Source organism: Pseudochaenichthys georgianus, chromosome 18, assembly GCF_902827115.2.
Source record: "Pseudochaenichthys georgianus chromosome 18, fPseGeo1.2, whole genome shotgun sequence".
NCBI lineage: Eukaryota > Metazoa > Chordata > Actinopteri > Perciformes > Channichthyidae > Pseudochaenichthys > Pseudochaenichthys georgianus.
In genome coordinates this window covers 9,637,538-9,656,003 of record NC_047520.1, presented here as the reverse complement: position 1 = coordinate 9,656,003, position 18,466 = coordinate 9,637,538, and the positions used below count along the sequence as shown (strand labels likewise).

General features: G+C 44.1%; 1 protein-coding gene across 2 annotated transcripts in view; it reads right to left on the bottom strand.

Annotated features, from left to right (window-relative positions):
- Positions 1 to 18,466, bottom strand: part of svep1 (sushi, von Willebrand factor type A, EGF and pentraxin domain containing 1) — a 78,817-nt gene that overhangs the window by 40,521 nt on the left and 19,830 nt on the right. For both annotated transcript variants that reach the window (XM_034105544.2, XM_034105546.2), the window contains exons 2-3: positions 14,365 to 14,620; positions 12,556 to 12,732 (exon numbers count right to left, since the gene is read on the bottom strand). In XM_034105544.2, the coding sequence (XP_033961435.1) occupies positions 12,556 to 12,732; positions 14,365 to 14,620 (433 nt within the window). The remainder of the gene's footprint in view (positions 1 to 12,555; positions 12,733 to 14,364; positions 14,621 to 18,466) is intronic.

The window sequence follows — 18,466 nt, the reverse complement described above, 5'->3', positions numbered from 1 at the left end:
CTGGCAGACACGTCTGGTCCGGGAGCCAACGTTACTATCACATGAGAATCTCCAAGTCTCTGGGGGGAGGCTGTGTTCGATTAGCCAGGCCTAAAAACAGACTGGGAGGAAACGATGAAAGGAGCTCCAGAGGGAGAGCGAGAACATCTGCCCCCTCCGCCACAACGACAAACAGAGAGAGGGGCTTTTTATCTGAAAGGGACATATTCTAACAATATAGTTCAACAAAACCAGCAAACACATGCTTGCAAACTCCCAGGATGATCCATACGCTTTTCAAACACACCCTGCTTCCCACATGTTAACTTAAACATGAGTCACTTGGTTTTATAACCTTAAAATATCACTGACTTTTTTTTGTTTGAGCTTTTGACAATGAACAGTGAAAAGTAAACACTGATGCCTCTGCATCTTAGATAGAGAAAACAATATTGCAAAAAAGTATTACACAAATTCCAAATAACAATACTTTTTTTAATACTCTACTTTGGTGATTTTTGAGCATTTAAAATTAAAAAAATGTCTTTTTATCTTCTCTGTGCCAAACCAAAATATAGTCTTCAAACGATTTCTGGTTTAGATGGGATAAAATGTGATCAAAGAATAACTTAACAAGCCGAAGCATAGGACCAGAAAGTCCATGACTTCATCCAATATAAATCTACCGTACTTTTCGGACTATAAGCAGCGATTTTTTTTGTACAGCTAACGGCCACTAGGGAACCTCCTAAATCTATGGATTTTACAGGTAAAATTAACCACCTTTAACGCTATGGGCTCTATGACCGGTCCGCCACCTTTAAGCGGCGGGCTCCAGCAGGAAAAGCTGGAGGCCGGAAAAGAGTGAGACAGGTAGCGCGCCAAAGTAAAAGTGGAACCGAGAGACAGAACGAGAGCAAGACAGACGGACAATTTAGCTGCTGCGGCTTACATGCAGGTGCGCTTTATAGTCCGGAAAGTACGGTACTGCTGGAAACCCTCTTTTGTTTCTACACTAAACAAAACAGACAACATTTAGATGAAGGAAAGATAACTGACACAAGCAGCGTAAATGATGTGCATTATGTGCAAAGCAGATTGTTAAAGTAAAGAAATCCTCAGTTTTTCCTTTTAATATTTGAGACGCCGTGACCCAATTCTGTCAGTCTTCAAAGCCAAACAATAGAGTGCAAAGGAAGTGCAGCAATATTACAAATGGGCTGCTAAATCTGGACACAGCCCTGGACACTTGTGGTCAAAGGCTCTCACACAAATGCTGTTAAGTTTGGCCTCAGGGTAAAAAAAAAATGTTCACATGCGAGGAAACTTTGAGACTTCCCATGCGTGTTTGAGGTGCAATAATAGACCATTTAAAATGGACAATTAAAATGTATAGTCTGGTGCACAGAAACCGACATATGTTCATGCAAAGGGCTGGCAGAGACGTGAAGAAACTGGTCCTCGGTATACAGTTTAATTTCAGGTCAGTCATTTTATACGTCAAGTCATTTTTTACGTCAAGTCGGAGCCAGCAGACTATACAGTAGTTCATGTGGACCCCCCCATCCAGTAGACTGTTGGTGGCCTAAGTGACAAGCCACCATAACAAAGAAGCTCCCACATCGGTCCACCATTCACAATATCATTGCTCCATATGGCAGTTCCCCATGTTTCAGGACTCATGACCTCAAGATGAATCTGTGAGGTCCGGTTCTACCAAGAAGCTACCGTGTGTGTAGCACCAATGCGAACTGGAAAAATGAGGGCCAAACATTATGTTCTGTTAATAAGAAAATCCCTCCTCGCTAAAGCGTCCCTTAGCATAACACTGAACCCATTCCAATTCGAATAAAAAGACTTTCAGCTGTTCATCATGAAGCAGGAAGCTTTGAGCAGAAGGTCTCAGACTTGTAATCCTCTGAGAGGGTCGGCCTACAGACAGCTGTCACCTGGTTTAGTATCTCGTGTCTTTGCTTGCAACGACTAGAGTCGCTGGAGTTTTCCGACCTCAATACAAGGGTCACCTGTAGCCAAAGTAACGTTTGGGAATCCCATCTCCGTGACATGTCAGGAAGGATGCTCTAAATCACATCGACAGTCGCATTGAAGTCCGGTCTGCTCTCCAGCTGGATTGTGGAGTGAAAGAGGGGGGTGTCTTGCACAGCTGCCCACCTACACAGCCTCCATCTGGGGGGAAACGGACCTCCACGGACCCCCGGATCCCAAGAATGTCAAACTCCTGCGCTGGGATGCATTCTTTGGAGAAGGAAACTGAGGTAGTTCAGTCGCCGTTTTCCTGCTTATTATCCCATCCCATCCCCAGAGGGAGAATGGCCTCACCGCAATCGCTAGATACCTCTTATGGATTCCCAAGGAAAAGGAGAGTGTCCTGCGCGCTTATTACAGACTCCGGGAACACTGGGATCCAACGGGAGGACGAGGCAAACCGCTAAACAACTGTACAAACACAGGTTGGTCCTCAGTCTGGTGCGCGGGGTTACAGATTTCAGTGTGCTGTGATGAAGACTATGATCTGAGTGCACTCGGGACCACGCAGCAGAACACTCGGAACGTCAACGCCAACATGTTTAAAGGAAAAGGCCTGTTTTCACTTCCGTTTGTGTCACATCACCGTTTCACCAAATTCCAAGCGTGAAGGATGTGTTAGTAGACGTACAACACACACACACACACACACACACACACACACACACACACACACACACACACACACACACACACACACACACACACACACACACACACACACACACACACACACACACACACACACACACACACACACACACACACAGATTGGTGGGTCAGATAGCGAGGTACAATGGAATAGAGACAGATGCTCTTCTTCCAGAAAGCTGGCAGATGCTGACTTCCTCCATCCTTATAGCCTGTGACCTTTGGGCCTGTGACGTAGAGTGTGTCCTTCTTCATCACCTCCCAGAAACTGGAGGGATTCAGGAAGATCAGAAAGCGAAAGGAAGTAGGAGGGAGCACTGAAGAGGGTCGGTGAGAGACGGATAGGGGTCACCGAGAGGGACAAACATGTTAGATTTGAAGAAAGGGCAAAGGCCTTGAAAACCCTCTGGAGAGAAGCCCTTAGGAAGCCAAATGAGGAGGAAGTCAGTCCACCTTAAATTCCCACGGGCTCATTTGTCAGTTTAAATTATGTACGAGAGAGAAATGGAAGCATTAAGAAGTTCAAATGTTTTAAGTGCCTAAAGTCACGGCATTGAAGTCGGTTGTTGTTGTTTGCCTCCTAACAATGTGCTCTTTGTCAACACTGTGTGAAGTCGAGGCGCACACGATAATGATTTAAAAAGTGTTAAGAAGAAAAACAACATTATCATTCCTGGCTTCAGTGTGAGTTCATAAGAGATTCATTAGCCAGGATGTTGTTTGTGAATACTTTATACAGCGTTGCACATGATGCCGTTAAGCAGAGCCTCAAGTTATTACCGTACTTTTCGGACTATAAAGCGCACCTGCATGTAAGCCGCAGCAGCTAAGTTGTCCGCCTGTCTTGCTCTCGTTCTGTCTCTAGGTTCCACTTTTACTTTGGCGCGCTACCTGTCTCACTCTTTTCCGGCCTCCAGCTTTTCCTGCTGGAGCCCGCCACTTAAAGGTGGCGGGCGCGGACCGGTCATAGAGCCCATAGCGTTAAAGGTGGTTAATTTTACCTGTAAAATCCATAGATTTAGGAGGTTCCCTAGTGGCCGTTAGCTGTACACAAAAAATGGGGGAAAAAGTCGCGGCTTATAGTCCGAAAAGTACGGTATTCTAGTTCTAAACCCCTAATATATTTAAGCAATAGCTCACGACAGGCCGTGGAATATGCTCATTATATCACAGCTAAGGGGCGTGCTTCGGCCAGACGCGAAGCGGAGGCAGTTGGCGCGGAGGGATACTGACTTGTTGTGAAAAGTAACGGTATACGCTCAGTATATCACGGCTAAGAACCAATCAGATTACTTTTTATAAACTTTTTATATCCGTTTTATAAATATATATATATATATATATATATATATATATTTGTGAATATAATATTACATTACATTACATTTAGCTGACGCTTTTATCCAAAGCGACTTACAATAAGTGCGTTCGACCAACAAAATAAAAACTTGAAGAAAACAGAATCATATAAGTATCATAGTATCAGGCTTCATAAAGCAAAAACATTTCAAGTGCTACTCAACTGGCTTTCGATAAGCCAGTCCTTTATTAGTATATAAGTGCTTTGTTAATAGTTCTATCGCTCGAAGTGGAGTCGAAAGAGATGAGTTTTCAGTCTGCGCCGGAAGGTGTGTAAGCTTTCTGCTGTCCTGACTTCAATGGGGAGCTCATTCCACCATTTTGGAGCCAGGATAGCTAATATTATTCCGTTACCTTTTATCAGTGCTGTCTAGTCATTAGACGCAGATTTCTGAGTGTTTTGTCAAATCTGAGCAAGTGTTCAATCCCATAACATCAACACTGGTGACATGACAAGTACCAAATAACCCCAAAACATCCACAAAATACAAAACAAACCTAAAACTGTGATGTTTATTTAAGATATCCATTATGTGAGCTATTGCTAATGACATTTGCTGTTGTGTGATTGTTTTACATCCCGACTTCTTTTTGAAGATACAATAAGTGCATCAATTAACTATCAGACATATCATAATTCCAACTAGTCATTTGTGTAAAAAACAGTAGTAGAGACTGAACATCAACAACAATTTGATAACTGATGCATTAGTAAACCAAACAAAACCATCACTTTATCATTTTAAATACAATTTGCTGTTAAATTAATCATTTCGTATTAGAAAAACCGTCCTAAAGATGTCATAAGCGTCAAAGAAATCAACGACTGCTTGTTGAGTATAATGGCGCTGAGGGTTTTGTTTGTGTTTCCATCACAGCGGATTGAACAAGAGGTGTTCCTGCTCTGTGAACCACCGTTAGGTGGAAAGCACCTGCTGACACGTAGCTACAGAGAGACTCTGATATATGGAGAGAAGAGGGGGAGTACCTGGAGGGGTTATGAGGACTACTAGAATAACGCAGGTGGAAAAGAAAAGACACATTGGCGCGGCGATGGAAGGAAAGATGGAGTGCTAATGACACGGTGAGGTAGTGCTTCACACCTATGGCTGTTTCACGGCTCAATGTGTTTCACGCTCTCCTGCAGAGGAGGGTCCTATTAGGCCCAGTTCACAGCTCCCCTTCCTCCTGGCTCCTTCATCTCTGTCTCTTTTTCCTTTTTTAATCACACACACGCACAGAGCAGCCTAACACAAGTCGTGTCAGCTTTACAACATCCCTGACCTACAGACACGGCAGCAGTAGTCATCAATTAAGGCTTTTTACAGACCTATATGTGTCGTTTAATGAGCGGAGGGAGGGTGGAGCGGGGCTGACACATGTGGTGCTGAAGGAGGGGATGAAATGGATTTCAACACTGATGGATACAGCTCTAAAACCCAAACTTCAAACAGCAAGTGACATGAAAGACTATGGGACAACACCTGAGGGCAGCAAGGCACCGGGCTCTTTAAAAACCAGGGAAATACGTATTTCCAGGCATTTTGGTCAACTGCCAAACGTTCTGCTCACCCTCGTGTTGCTACACTTCTCTCCTATCCTATATGTCGCTTGTTAAAAGAACAACTTGGGCTTTATTTTCATAGCTTTTTACCATGACTTTTGGACCTCTGTTACCAAAGTGATGGATAATCATTTTAATCTGTATCTCCCACTTTAATCTGAGGTTGAATTCACAGCAGGCACACTGGACATGTCAGTAATTCAAACGTATGTTATTCAACATTGCATTGAATGCTGTCATGAATGAGTCTTGGCGTTATTTGTTATTTATTTGTATTGCAATCCCACGAGGTTAAGATGCTCCTAAGTTACTTCTTTTTTTTTACAAGCAACAGGATACACTTTATAGTTCAGACGTACATTTTCTAAGCCCATTTCCTTCGTCTGAAATCAGTTGGATGTTCTAAGTGTCAGATTTCTTCTAACATAATATTTCAGAATCTCTCGTGATAAATTAAGAGTTGAAAATCACTTCCAGATAAATAATCATTATGACTGAGCTTATTGGTGGCAGTTCCCCCCCCTCTCTATGTCTGGCACTGAGCCAGTGTGATCTTGGCCCAGTGACTGAAAGCCCTCCATTCCCCACTAAAGACGCATGGCTCCAGGGTGAGGAACCTCCCTCCCTCCCTCCCTCCCACCCCCTGCTCACCAAAGGAAAACACAAACTTACATGCAATCACTTTAGGCAATGAATGGGGGTCCGGGTAGTTGTGGTACTTAACCCTCCTCAGTATTTGCCCCCTGCCTCATAACTGCAACACAACTGAGCCAAAAGTCACGTTGAGCAACCGAAGCGTTTAGAAACCAGGACTTGGATGCACTCGGGCCCTCGGTACAGTCTGCTGAGGTTATTGATGCTGTGGGGATTCAGACGTGTGCAGTTGGAGGAAATACAAAATGTGTATACGCAGGTTTATGTAACATGTCGGACGAGTTGGCCAAATCCACTGCTCTGGTAGAAATGTATTTACTTCTAAAATAAGTGCAAATTACGACGACTGAGCAAACAGAAGGACAGTGTCGAGTCTGCTGGCAGCGGTGTTAATGACCTTCTGGGAAACAACAAGGTATCTTGAAAACTCCCGGCTCGAGTCCATGAAATGCGCTGTGAATATTCATAGTGCCCAGATGTTTTATCTCAAAGTGTGTGGCCTCTTGTGCCATCATCAGACCACATGTTTTTCCAGAAAACATCAACATTGAATTGGCAGCGTGCCGTGACAAGCGTGTTCCTACTGCAGGCAGTAAACCCTTTCAGAGGCTCATTTGGCCTTTCGTCCCGCAGCACCGCCGGGAGAGACTTTCAACACTGGTAGCAAAACCTTCATTTCATTGTTTTTCACATGGTCACTACTGTACTGTATAATCCCAACGAGAACCAAAGCAACATTTAAAACAGATTTAACTTGGTGCAATTACTCATGCCCGAATAAATGAAACGTTAATTCGTTAATCCACTCCTATGTTTACAAAGGGTTAGAAGTCTTAATATAAAAGCTACTAGATTTATTTTTGGTGTTGTCAATGTTTTACTCAACACAGATTTAATCTAATGCGCAACAGATTAATTGAGTGTAGGCAAATGAACCTGTGGTTAAAAGTGATCTCTTCTGACTACAGTGTGTCGTGTCTGCTCTCTCTCAGGTGGTACGAACAGGCAGCGTCGCCCGGCATCTGGTGCCCGTCAGGTCCCTGGACGTGGTGCATTTTAATGGCTCAGAGGTGTCTGCACGCAAAGAATGCCGCAAACATGTGTTGACCCCCGAGTAGTGTATACTTGTGCGTACGCAGGTGTTAGCGTGACAGTGCAACGCGAGAAGAGCTGCAGGGATGGCGATAACCGCAGACACACAATATTTACGCTGGAGACCTCCGTGGTACGAGGGGGTGAGGCGAGTGGAAGAAAATAAATAAGGATTGCAACATTCCTCCCATTGCAACACTTTCACTTGACACATTCCACCTCTCTTTCTGCCATTTTAATTCCTTCATCTAATTTATATCCACCGCGAGGTTTCCCCTCCCGGTCGTTCACATTGAGACCGCAAATATTTACAGAGACGCTGCAGCCAGTGCCTTGTGACAAACAGAAAACGGATGTATTGTGTTCGGGGTCGAGCTAGAGCTCGCTGCCGACACGCGTCTCTTAGGAGCAAGAGGCTCCACTAAGTACTCTTCCAGTATCAACTCAAAGGAGGATGTGTTCCGTTACACTCTCACATTTCCAGTCAACAGCTCATATCTTGATCATTTCAAGCGTTTCCTCGAATCCCTATCAAGGACATCCATCAAAAAAACGAAGTATTGTGAATATTTTAGTGTCACACACTTTGCTTTAACCCTCGCTGTCAGAGAAAATAAACAATGATTGACTAAATGAGCATAAAAGTTCATTCTTGGAAACCGAGAAAGTATTTGGCCCTCACTTTTAACGCCATGACTTGGACTGAGTTACCGCTCAAAAGATTATGAAAGATACGGACAGAGAAACATAGATTTGACCGGATATATACGATGCGCGAGTCAGAGAGATAGCGTCTTCTTGTGGTAACCCACAAACAACCTATGTCTAAATCAGCCTGCAAAACTTTCTGCAAATCTTTTTCCCGACGTCTCACCTGTCTGGCTTTATCTATATTCTCTTTCCCTTTTTTTCTGCCATGCTTTCTTCTGTCTTTGCTCCCCCCCCCCCCCCCAGAATAAAGCCTGTGCTGCGGACACCACGCTGACACAGTCCAGACCTGCTGTCAGCCTCTCAGGCTACAGAAGAGGCTGATAAGGCTCAATGTGTGACAGGAGGAGAGCATGTTCCCCTTCTCTCCCTATCCACTTCCCCATTCCTCCGGTGATCCTCGGCGATGCAGATATCGAGGGCTTGAGATTGGAATTTGAATTGGAGACGGAGATGGCCTGCTTGGCCCGTCAGAGTAAACCACACAGGGTTCATCCTCAGTGTTCTATCTACTGGGATTCCTATCGTGTTTTGTGGAAGAGGCTGTTTCACTTGGCTGTCGACACATTCATAAACAACAGCGCTGAGCACTGCGGGGATTTGGAGAGTGTTTCCAACGAAGCCAATGATAATAATAACCCTCTGACAGGCCGAAGGTTCGCTGATATTGCCGTCAGATGGGTCAGAGGCTGTTAAACGTAAGGAAACAAATCCAACGAGAATAAAAACGTCTCCAAACTTTAAGTCTAGACAACGAGACCACCTGAAGTCACACCCCCACCATCGAGCCTCAGTGCAGCGTCCCACTCTGGCAGTGTGTGTGTGTGTGTGTGTGTGTGTGTGTGTGTGTGTGTGTGTGTGTGTGTGTGTGTGTGTGTGTGTGTGTGTGTGTGTGTGTGTGTGTGTGTGTGTGTGTGTGTGTGTGTGTGTGTGTGTGTGTGTGTGCCACTCAAGAGTCCTGACGCAGACGGAGTACCCATAATTCACCAAACACCTTTCTGTTCAGCCAAGTCTGTTGAGGTTAAAGCAACAGGCGCTGGATTCTTCTGAAAGCAGCGAGAGTTTGTCGGGTTTGCTTGTATGTTTCTTGGTTACTCTCGCCACAAATCTAATTGCTTTTGGAGCCACTGCTGCTTCAAAAGGGCCTTGTGAGTTATTAGAGTAAAACCTTCAATAAATGGAGTGTTCAAAAACACATGTTAGGCTATTTCGCACCACTTAACCAAACCAGAACTGACGAACAAGGCTCAGCCTGCCAAGTATTCGCTCAGCTCTCGGTGGGTAAATGTCAGCAGTATATTACGAGGATATATCCACAACAAAATAGCCAACTCCTCTCCCACGAGACATTCCTATACGAGCGAGAGACAGACGGAGGAAGCCTTTCTCAGTTGCGGTCGCAGCGCCTCGCTGTGTCCTTCCTTCCTTCGAGCTGCTGAGTCTGCGCTCTGCTATTAATTAAACCATTAAAACAGATTAATAAGCAAAGTGGGGCTCCAGTCTGGACGACATCTGATGAGGGTTAGGGAGGCGTGCTTTTTGGCACGATGACCCCGATGCCCTCTTCATTGACTCTCACTTTTTTAATCCTCCCTCTGTCGCTGTTTCTTCACTTGCTGGGACTTTTTCAACTCTAATCTTAATCATTTTAACTTGTCTGTCACTCAAATGGCTTTATCCCTCTTTTCCCATCATCTCATTTTGGATTGAAACCATGTGGGCACAGAGAGGAAGACCTAGAGGGCACACACACAAACAGGATCAGTGCCCATTGTTTCCTTTTATTCGGTCAAGATTTCTGCAAAGCTAGTTTCTTCTCCAGGCTGAAGACTTTTCTTTTTGTCGCTGCTTTTAATTGAACTATTCATATCTTAAACTGCACTGTAACTTTTATCCATGTACTTTTTCTTTTCATGTTTATTTTATTAGCTTTTCTTTTTTAATGCTTAATGTCTTTCATTTTTTGTAAAGCACTTTGAATTGCCTTGTGTTGGAAAGTGCTAGATAAATAAACTTGCCTTGCTTCTCAGTCCTTGAGGTGAGGCCTCTAAATGACTGAACACAGCCGTTTCTCAAACACACTCTCACACACTCGCCGGAGCATCTGCGAGTCGCTCTTCTCTCTAACAATCACACAGACTGATAAGTTGCGCTGTGACTTTGGTGATTACATATTGAGTCAAAATAATGTATCAACCCTTCACCTCAGGCTTGAGTGACGGAGACCACCTGCCTCTGATTGCAACATAACGCTGTTTCGCTTGGACATCTAACGGGCCAGGCAATCGACTTTTAGAAGACAAATGAATGTGTCCTTACACGGACCGCTGGGGAGTGTTTTTAATTTGACGGTCTGCAGTGTTGGAATGTGTCCATCAACTCCACGGTGGGATCTTACAACAGGAGTAAAGGATGAATGTAAGGGTTTCTCCTCATAAAGACTGCCTCGCCACTTCCTCACAGAAAACACATTTCCTGGGGATCGATAGGAATGATTATCTCATTTAAAATGGTATTATCTCTGGTTGCAGGAGTCATCACAATCGACTGACGGAGAATACAAGAAATGACCCTGAATTTTAAGATGATTTTCCTCTGTCTTTTTTGCCTTTATTGAGAATTTGAAGAAATTGGGAGGATGGCATGCGAAGTGCAGATTCAACACAAACGTCCCTAAAATATCATAGATTTTTTTTGTGGGGTTTTAAACATCGTGAAGCTCATTAAATAATGTAAAATACAACATTTGGAGACTTTAAAAGAGATTAGGGCGAAAGAAAGCCCTCCTACACCCCATGTGTTCACTCTTAAGGAAAGTCTGTTTCTGTATTTCTCACCAAATAAGAGCCTATCGTTTTAAATCTACACGGGTACGGTTCACATTATTTCAGCTTGATTTACAGTTCATGGATCTGTACAGGTTTCCAAACCCAGAGAATGATTCCATATGTGTGTAAGCCACATTAATGGATGCATAGACATGCCTGCGTTTCAAAGATTCACTTTTTATGGCTCTACATGAACACACGAGTGCAAGTACTTCTGAAGATGTTATCTTCAATGACGTAACGGTGCAACAATAACAAAGTAAGTCCTAAAGCCCCAACATTACAAATAATCAGAAGTAGGAAAAGCAGGTTGGGTAATAGAGAATAAAAAGGCTGTTTTATAATGAGAGCAGCATTTTGGTGCATGAGAAGAAGAAATAAAAGGACATAAGAGATGTGGTTTGACACAAAGACGTCACTGTCTCAGTCCTCCACCTCTGCAGTAGATTAAGGGTGTGCTGATAGTGATCTGCCCTGTGGACAGCTTACACTGCGTTAAGTGGACAGGCTGCTTATTTAACTTTCACTCACAGAGAGATCCTCGTGATTCGGAGGCGACGCTGACAGGTAAAGGAGACGAGGAGAAGACGAAGAGAAAGTGTAAGGAACTCCGAATAACTACCGTACTTTTCGGACTATAAGCCGCGACTTTTTTCCCCATTTTATTTGTACAGCTAACGGCCACTAGGGAACCTCCTAAATCTATGGATTCTACAGGTAAAATTAACCACCTTTAACGCTATGGGCTCTATGACCGGTCCGCGCCCGCCACCTTTAAGCGGCGGGCTCCAGCAGGAAAAGCTGGAGGCCGGAAAAGAGTGAGACAGGTAGCGCGCCAAAGTAAAAGTGGAACCGAGAGACAGAACGAGAGCAAGACAGACGGACAATTTAGCTGCTGCGGCTTACATGCAGGTGCGCTTTATAGTCCGAAAAGTACGGAATATCTAAGGCAAACTAAGCAAAAGCAAAGTCATCCGTTTGTCGAAGGTAAGAATGAACCAAAACAGAAAAGTAATAACGATGCAACAGACTTTTAATGGGGTGATGTTACAATTTTTCAGTGAGCTCAGTGTCAGTCAGCTCGTTGCAATTCTTGGCCTCTCCCCAAAATACACAAAAGTCTTCATAAGGCTGCTTTTGCTTTCCTACTGTGATAGCTGCGCAGCTGATTCTTTTAAATTAGAAATCCACCTTCTCATATTAACTGGGTGCATGACTTAATGAGCTGCATTCACCCTGAGACAACAAGGTGTTTCAGGGATGACATGCAAGGGAAATATTTGGTGGTTTGGAAAACAGTTATTTCCCAGTTCTCTCTCAGTGCTGCTAGGATCTCTCCCACATGTTTCAGTGTGTTTCTTGTGTCTAATTTTCACACTCGATGCTCACGTTACAAGCATTTTGGAATGTATTACTTGAGTTACGAATGAACTCCAACTAGGTTAAACTTAGACTCGTCTTTTGGAGGAAGCAATTCACAGATAACATCTTCCCCGTTGGCCAACTCATAAGACCTTCCAGATCATTACAAACCATTACATCCCGCTCTGAAACAATAAAAGGTACATTGGCTATTCGAAGATGGTGACAGTAGCAAGAAGGCTGTAACGAGACAGCTGAGATTAAGGTAAGGCTGGTGAAGTGCAGAATCTGGCACTCATCCGTGTGTCCTACCTGTGCACTCGTGCTGCAGCCCCTTCCCGTAGTATCCCTTCTCGCAGATGCAGTCGTACTGTCCGGTGTGTGTGCCGCACTTACAGCTGGCCATCAGGTCACAGCAGTCCCTGCCGGCGTCACACAGAGAGGAGCAGCGCGACAGATCCTCCTGGATGTAGCTTCCTGTCGGGAGGTCTGAGGGACGGACAGAGGGAAGCAGCACAGGTTGCAGAAAGGATCAGATTTCACCGCCTGGCAGTCAGAGCATTTCCCTAAAGTTTAAGTTGTTACAGTAAAAGTGGGGGTTTCGGGCACATGTACTTGCAAGGTGCATGATTAAGGGAAAGCAATTTGAAACGGTTTACAAGCTGCGTAATATTAAAGTATATTGGCAGGCTCTGCACACTATGCTATAAAGACTAAATAAAACATACTTGTGACATAATCTGCTCAAGAAATAAAAGCACAAAATGAACACCTAAGCCACAGAAATGTATAAATACAAGTACATTTAAGCCACAAGTGTTGACGGACTTTAAGCAACAGCCATTACCTTATTCCCCTAGCATATCAATTCCTCCAAAACACACAAGAACACAAGCCAAGACATTTTCAAAGAAGAAAGAATGAATCTGAGGCCAGGTCAAGCGTTGATGCTGGTCTGCAAGGAAACTTATATTTCACTTCTACATTTCAACCTATCCCCCTTTTTTTCGCTTTATTGCGAGAGCGGGAAGACGGAGAGGTCCACGGAGGAAGAGGGGAGACGTCTCTTGCGTCATTTCTGCAACTTGATCCACGGCCAGTAAGAGTGTCTCAACGTGTGGCTCAACGTTTGAAAAGTGTGTGTGTTGAGGCGCTGGTCAGACTTCAAGACAGACTGATAATGAAGTGTGTGTGTTGGCTTTTGTTCTCACACCCTTATCCCCCCGCCGTCTCACTGATCTTTTCTTCTGCACCTACTGCCTGGGATTTCAGAAGCTGCCCGTACAGGACTTATAGCTTTCTAGACACTCAGAGCTGTGATGTTGATGGTGATATTTTAGGTTTTAAAGCCATGGCGGAATCCCACTTTTTCGCCCAATTGTGGGAAAGCCCCCGTCAAGTGTGGGAAAGGGGCTTCGCTCTGTGTGGAAGTGAAGCTAAAGGGCTGTTGCCGGCACATTACAGAAGAGACAATGTGACATTTACGTATTCAGATTATATATTTTAAATATGATCGGCTTCCTCCAAGTAAACATTGAATCTAAGGGTAAATCCTTCACATTAGAAATATCGCTTTGATGATGATGCGAGGCTTCAAGGAGACAAAGAGTTACTCACTGTTAAAACCTCATGTATTTTCAATGTATTTATGTGTACAGTATGCATGTCTTTTTAAATTCCCTTTTCTAAATATTATTCAGCACTCACATTTATATATTTCTTTATAGGATAATAATGTATTTATTACTTTAAGTCTTTATACTTTTTTCTTTTGTTTTATTACTATAATTTGTATTTATTTTAATTTTTTTAAAAGAAAGAAATAGTGTTCCACAGTGACGCGTCCTAAAACCCCGAAGTAAACTCCTTCCGGTTCCTTCGACAAAAACCAATGCAATTTCTCCATAGGATTTTGGAAAGTAGGGTAGACATGTGGATACTATCCGGCTGAACAAAACGTGATCCGTCTCTTCAATGTGCGTCAACCTACGGAGAAATTGCATTGGTTTTTGTCGAAGGAACCGGACGTGGTAAAACTTACTTCGGGGTTTTAGGACGCGTCACTATGGCACTCCATCGCGCAACAAATCAGCCTATGTGATCCCCATCTGTCCGTCATACCTTCGTGCAGTGCATGTCGAGCCAGGGCCTCGAACTCTTCAAAGTTGTGCACCAGGTAGCAGTGCTGCTCCTTGGGGGGGGAGGCCATGTCGTGGAGCTCCCGGATGTTCCCCTGCCAGATTCCCAGGGTGAAGATCTCCACCCCGCGTTCCCTCAGAGCGGCCGCCACCGGACGGGGGTCCCCGCCGTTAGAGTATCCATCGGTGATCAGGAAAATGACCTTGGAGGCGTTAGCACGGGAGTGACGGAGGATTTGCTGTAAGAGGAAGAAAACAAACTCATTATGGGAAATGTAAAAAAAGCACTTTTCATGTTGGTTAAACATCAGAGGACTTTAGACGCTGCACTCTCAAACAATATTTAGCTGACAAGAAGGACAACATCCTTGTTAGTGCTCTTAGTGTTTTCCAAATCCTGTCGCTCTGCCTGCCAACTTAACTCCAGCTTCAGTGACATGACTAAACTGAAAAACGAAGAAGAACGTCACACACAACCACTAAAAACAGCCCTCAATTCTACGGTTCCTCAAAAGCCTACATCAGCAAGAGGGCACGAGGAGAAGGAGGGACGGAGCTCTACAATTGTAATTATCTCTCCTACAGAGTACGCAGCTGCTTGCCAGTGGTCTCAAACCACCGGAGAACACTGGGCACACAGAGCTGTGTCCGCCCCAGACACCGGCTTCAGTTCCCAAACTAACTTTAGCCGGCGTTTACAATCCCCCACGTACAATTAGGCGGGACATTAAAGCCAGAAACACATCTTTATTTTGAGTGAAAGAGAAGAAAACAACCATCTGCTAGCTTTTCTGCGGAGCCTGACAATGCCTAGGTTTGTTGTAAGGGTGAGTAAATGAGGTTATGTGGATGAAACCAGGTGGATGGAAGGAGTCAAGGTAAAGAGAAATAAAAGCATGAAGGAGCCAAGATGAAGTCCGTAGGGCTCATATCTGTTTTCTTACTCAGCTCAAAAGGTCACGACTAATCCTGGAGCATTACAGGGAAACAAAGGATGTGTGTCGGCAGGAAGTGGACGCTTTTCTGTCTTCTGAGTCCAAACAGGACGTAATATTTAGCTACACATGACAGGCTGTAAAATATGCTAGGTAAAGCGAGAGGAGACACGCAAGGGTGTGACCGAGGAGGGACACCGAGAGAGGAGAAAGAGAAAGCTCTGGTCTTTATTGTCTAATTGGCTAAAGTTCAAGCGGCTCAGGCAGGAGTGGCGTAATTACAGAGTCTGTGAAGCGAGGGAGTAAAAGGAGGATGGAGAGACTAGAGGAGAGGGAGAGCCTGGTTTCTCTGATCCTCAAAGCCCTGGTTCCCAGCAGGGGGAAGTTCGCTACGGCTGCTGCAAGCCGTCAGTGATATTTGTGAACATTTCATCACATGAGAGAAGAAATCGATGTGTGCACAGCCACACTTTAGCCGTGTCCTCCTCATGCGTTAATATTAAATAAAGTGTTTTAAGTTGCCGTTACATCTTTTATTAGGCGTCTACTCAAGTGCTTTTGGGTCATGGTGGTTTCTGCCTTAGCCATGAGTCAGTGGCTGGTGTTCGCGACTGCCACCAAACGGAGCATACGCATGCAGACCCACTAATAACAACCTCCCGATTCGCCCCGACATACTTTGGGTCAGAGTATTAACATAAAGGCGACCGCGGGAGCCAGTGTGCGGGAAGTGGGCTCAGTGCAACTCTCTGCATGCACCTTATTGGTCAAGGAATGCAGAGGGTTCACAAAAGCAGCAAATCATTTAGCAAAATCGATATTTAACATCTAAAAACAAGCACACGGGCTGAGGGGAAACACACACATATTTTCTCTGATATCACCGCACAGGACTTAAACTGGCATTTTTTAATGACAGGGGGATAAAAAGAGATTAAAGAAAAAGTGGAATTTTGGCTTCAAAGGTTAACAGACATACAAAATGATGGCAAGGAAAGTTACTTATTATCTCAAATACATTTCTAAAATGTTAGTCTTCCTGAAACCAATGAAATCGCTTCATAAGAAAATGGACGAGAGCCTATAGTCAGTCAGTGCTACAAAAGTCTAGAAGACCTAAATATTTCTGATGGGTCGAATGTAGTAATCGCAAATGAATATTGCGTCTCTTACTCATTTAAGCAATTCAACTCATGCTGTACATGTGTGCACCGATACTCCTCAAACAGCTGTCAGCTTGAGGCCTCACTACGCTCTACATATATGCATTTCTTCAATTACACACTTGGCAGACACTTCAATGGCGGCCCAGGTCCGAGGAAGAGATAACAAGCCGGCAGCAACGGGACAGTTTAAGTGTGTCTGGTTTGGAGCCGATGATATCTGTCAAAGCAGCGGTGATAGCGCCGGGAGCAACAGGATTAGCGGTAAGAGCGGCGAATATATCTCCGATCCAAAGCGCCTCGGACTTTGGCAAGAAGCAAGAGAGCGGGAGAGAGAGAGGGGGCGAGAGAAGAGAGGTGGTGTTTTTATACAGCAGAATCATATACAGTCAGCTACAGACAGCAATAAATACGGCAGTCCAACATGCGCTGGTATTTGATTAAAATAAAATATTACTGTACATATTCGTATCAAGTTCACAACCTTTTAAAGCATCTATTTAATCTACATAGTTGACTTTTCATTTACAAATTAAAAGGGGCTCTCTTGTGCTTTTCCTGTCGTGTGCTATAAAGTTCTTTGTGCACGCAAATGGTCTGCAGACCCTAAAACAGAGCCAGCCAGCTAACCAATCAGAGCAGACCGGGCTCTGGTTTCAGACAGAGGGTGAAAAGAGGTGCTGCAGTACGAGAAAAATAAAAAGCTTTCTGAACATTAAAGAATGGAGACACGTCACAGTGGAGGAACTAAATACAATTAGGAACCTGAAAATGAGCAACTAGCTGGAAATTGTTTCACCTTTCTTTAAGAATAATCAAATGGAAAGGAAAAATATTTCTATAAGGAGTTTTCAAAACTCAGAGCTCAGACCAAGATGGACTAAGTCGTTAAAGTGAAACAGGATATCAAAATGTGGCCATATGTCAATCCATGAGTCCACTGATGAAGAGCTGGATCCATATTCTGGCTCTCCGAACAGACGCTTGTGTGATGAGCTCTTCAAAAGGATTTGGCAGAAGAGCCTAGGAAACCTTTCCACACCTTGAGGGGCTGATGGTGGAGCCAAGGCGCCCCAGCTGTTAATCAAAGGCTTATATATGCATGGCAGCTATTCTGAATGCTAAATGAGGATACCCCCCCACCGCCACCGCACTGCTGGCATCCCATCAGCCTCTCCTGTGACTTTGATCCGGGGCGACCCCACCTGGCTCCGAGGGAAGCTAGTTAATGATTTGTTTCTTACTCCATCTGCAACAGTGGGTACCTCATCTGATAAAGCAGTAAAAAAGTCAAATACATAGGAACTTTAAAACATGATATCAGTCAAATCTACACCTTTTTTAAGTTTGGGTCACCATCTAAAACATGGGAAGAGCTGTACACTTGCAATGCATTCTGTACAGCTTCCCAAGGTGCACAGCATGAATATAAAGTTACAAGAAGTCCTTACAGTATTACGCAACGCATTTCAACAACTCAACACATCGGTATTAATAATAACCTAATCTTTTTGACATTGATAATAGCTGATTCCTTGCAGGGGGATTTCATTTGGGAGGTTGTAAGTGTATGTGAACAGTAGGTATGATACGAGCTATTTGTATTAACATTTTCAATGGTCAAATCTTATGTATCCAGTTTTCAACCATGATTTATTTGTACTTCCTTAAGATCCACATTTTAATGTGCAGGCATTCCAAGGCAGATAACTAAAAAATGCATCCGTTGAGAGAAAACTGTCTCCCCCATCAGTCGGAAGTGAGAGCGCTTGTTTTGACAGGCTATCTGCTCTTGGCTTGGGTGGTAAAAATAACAACAACATCTCTGCAGGGGCCCAGCGGAACAACGTGCACACGGATAAACAACTGCACTCACAGGACTTCACTTTGGTATTATTGCGCAACATGGAGGGACACATACTTTGGATATTTGAGAGGAACTAGGCCGCTTGCAAAGATCTTTTGTTTCCTGTTCAAATCGGAGATA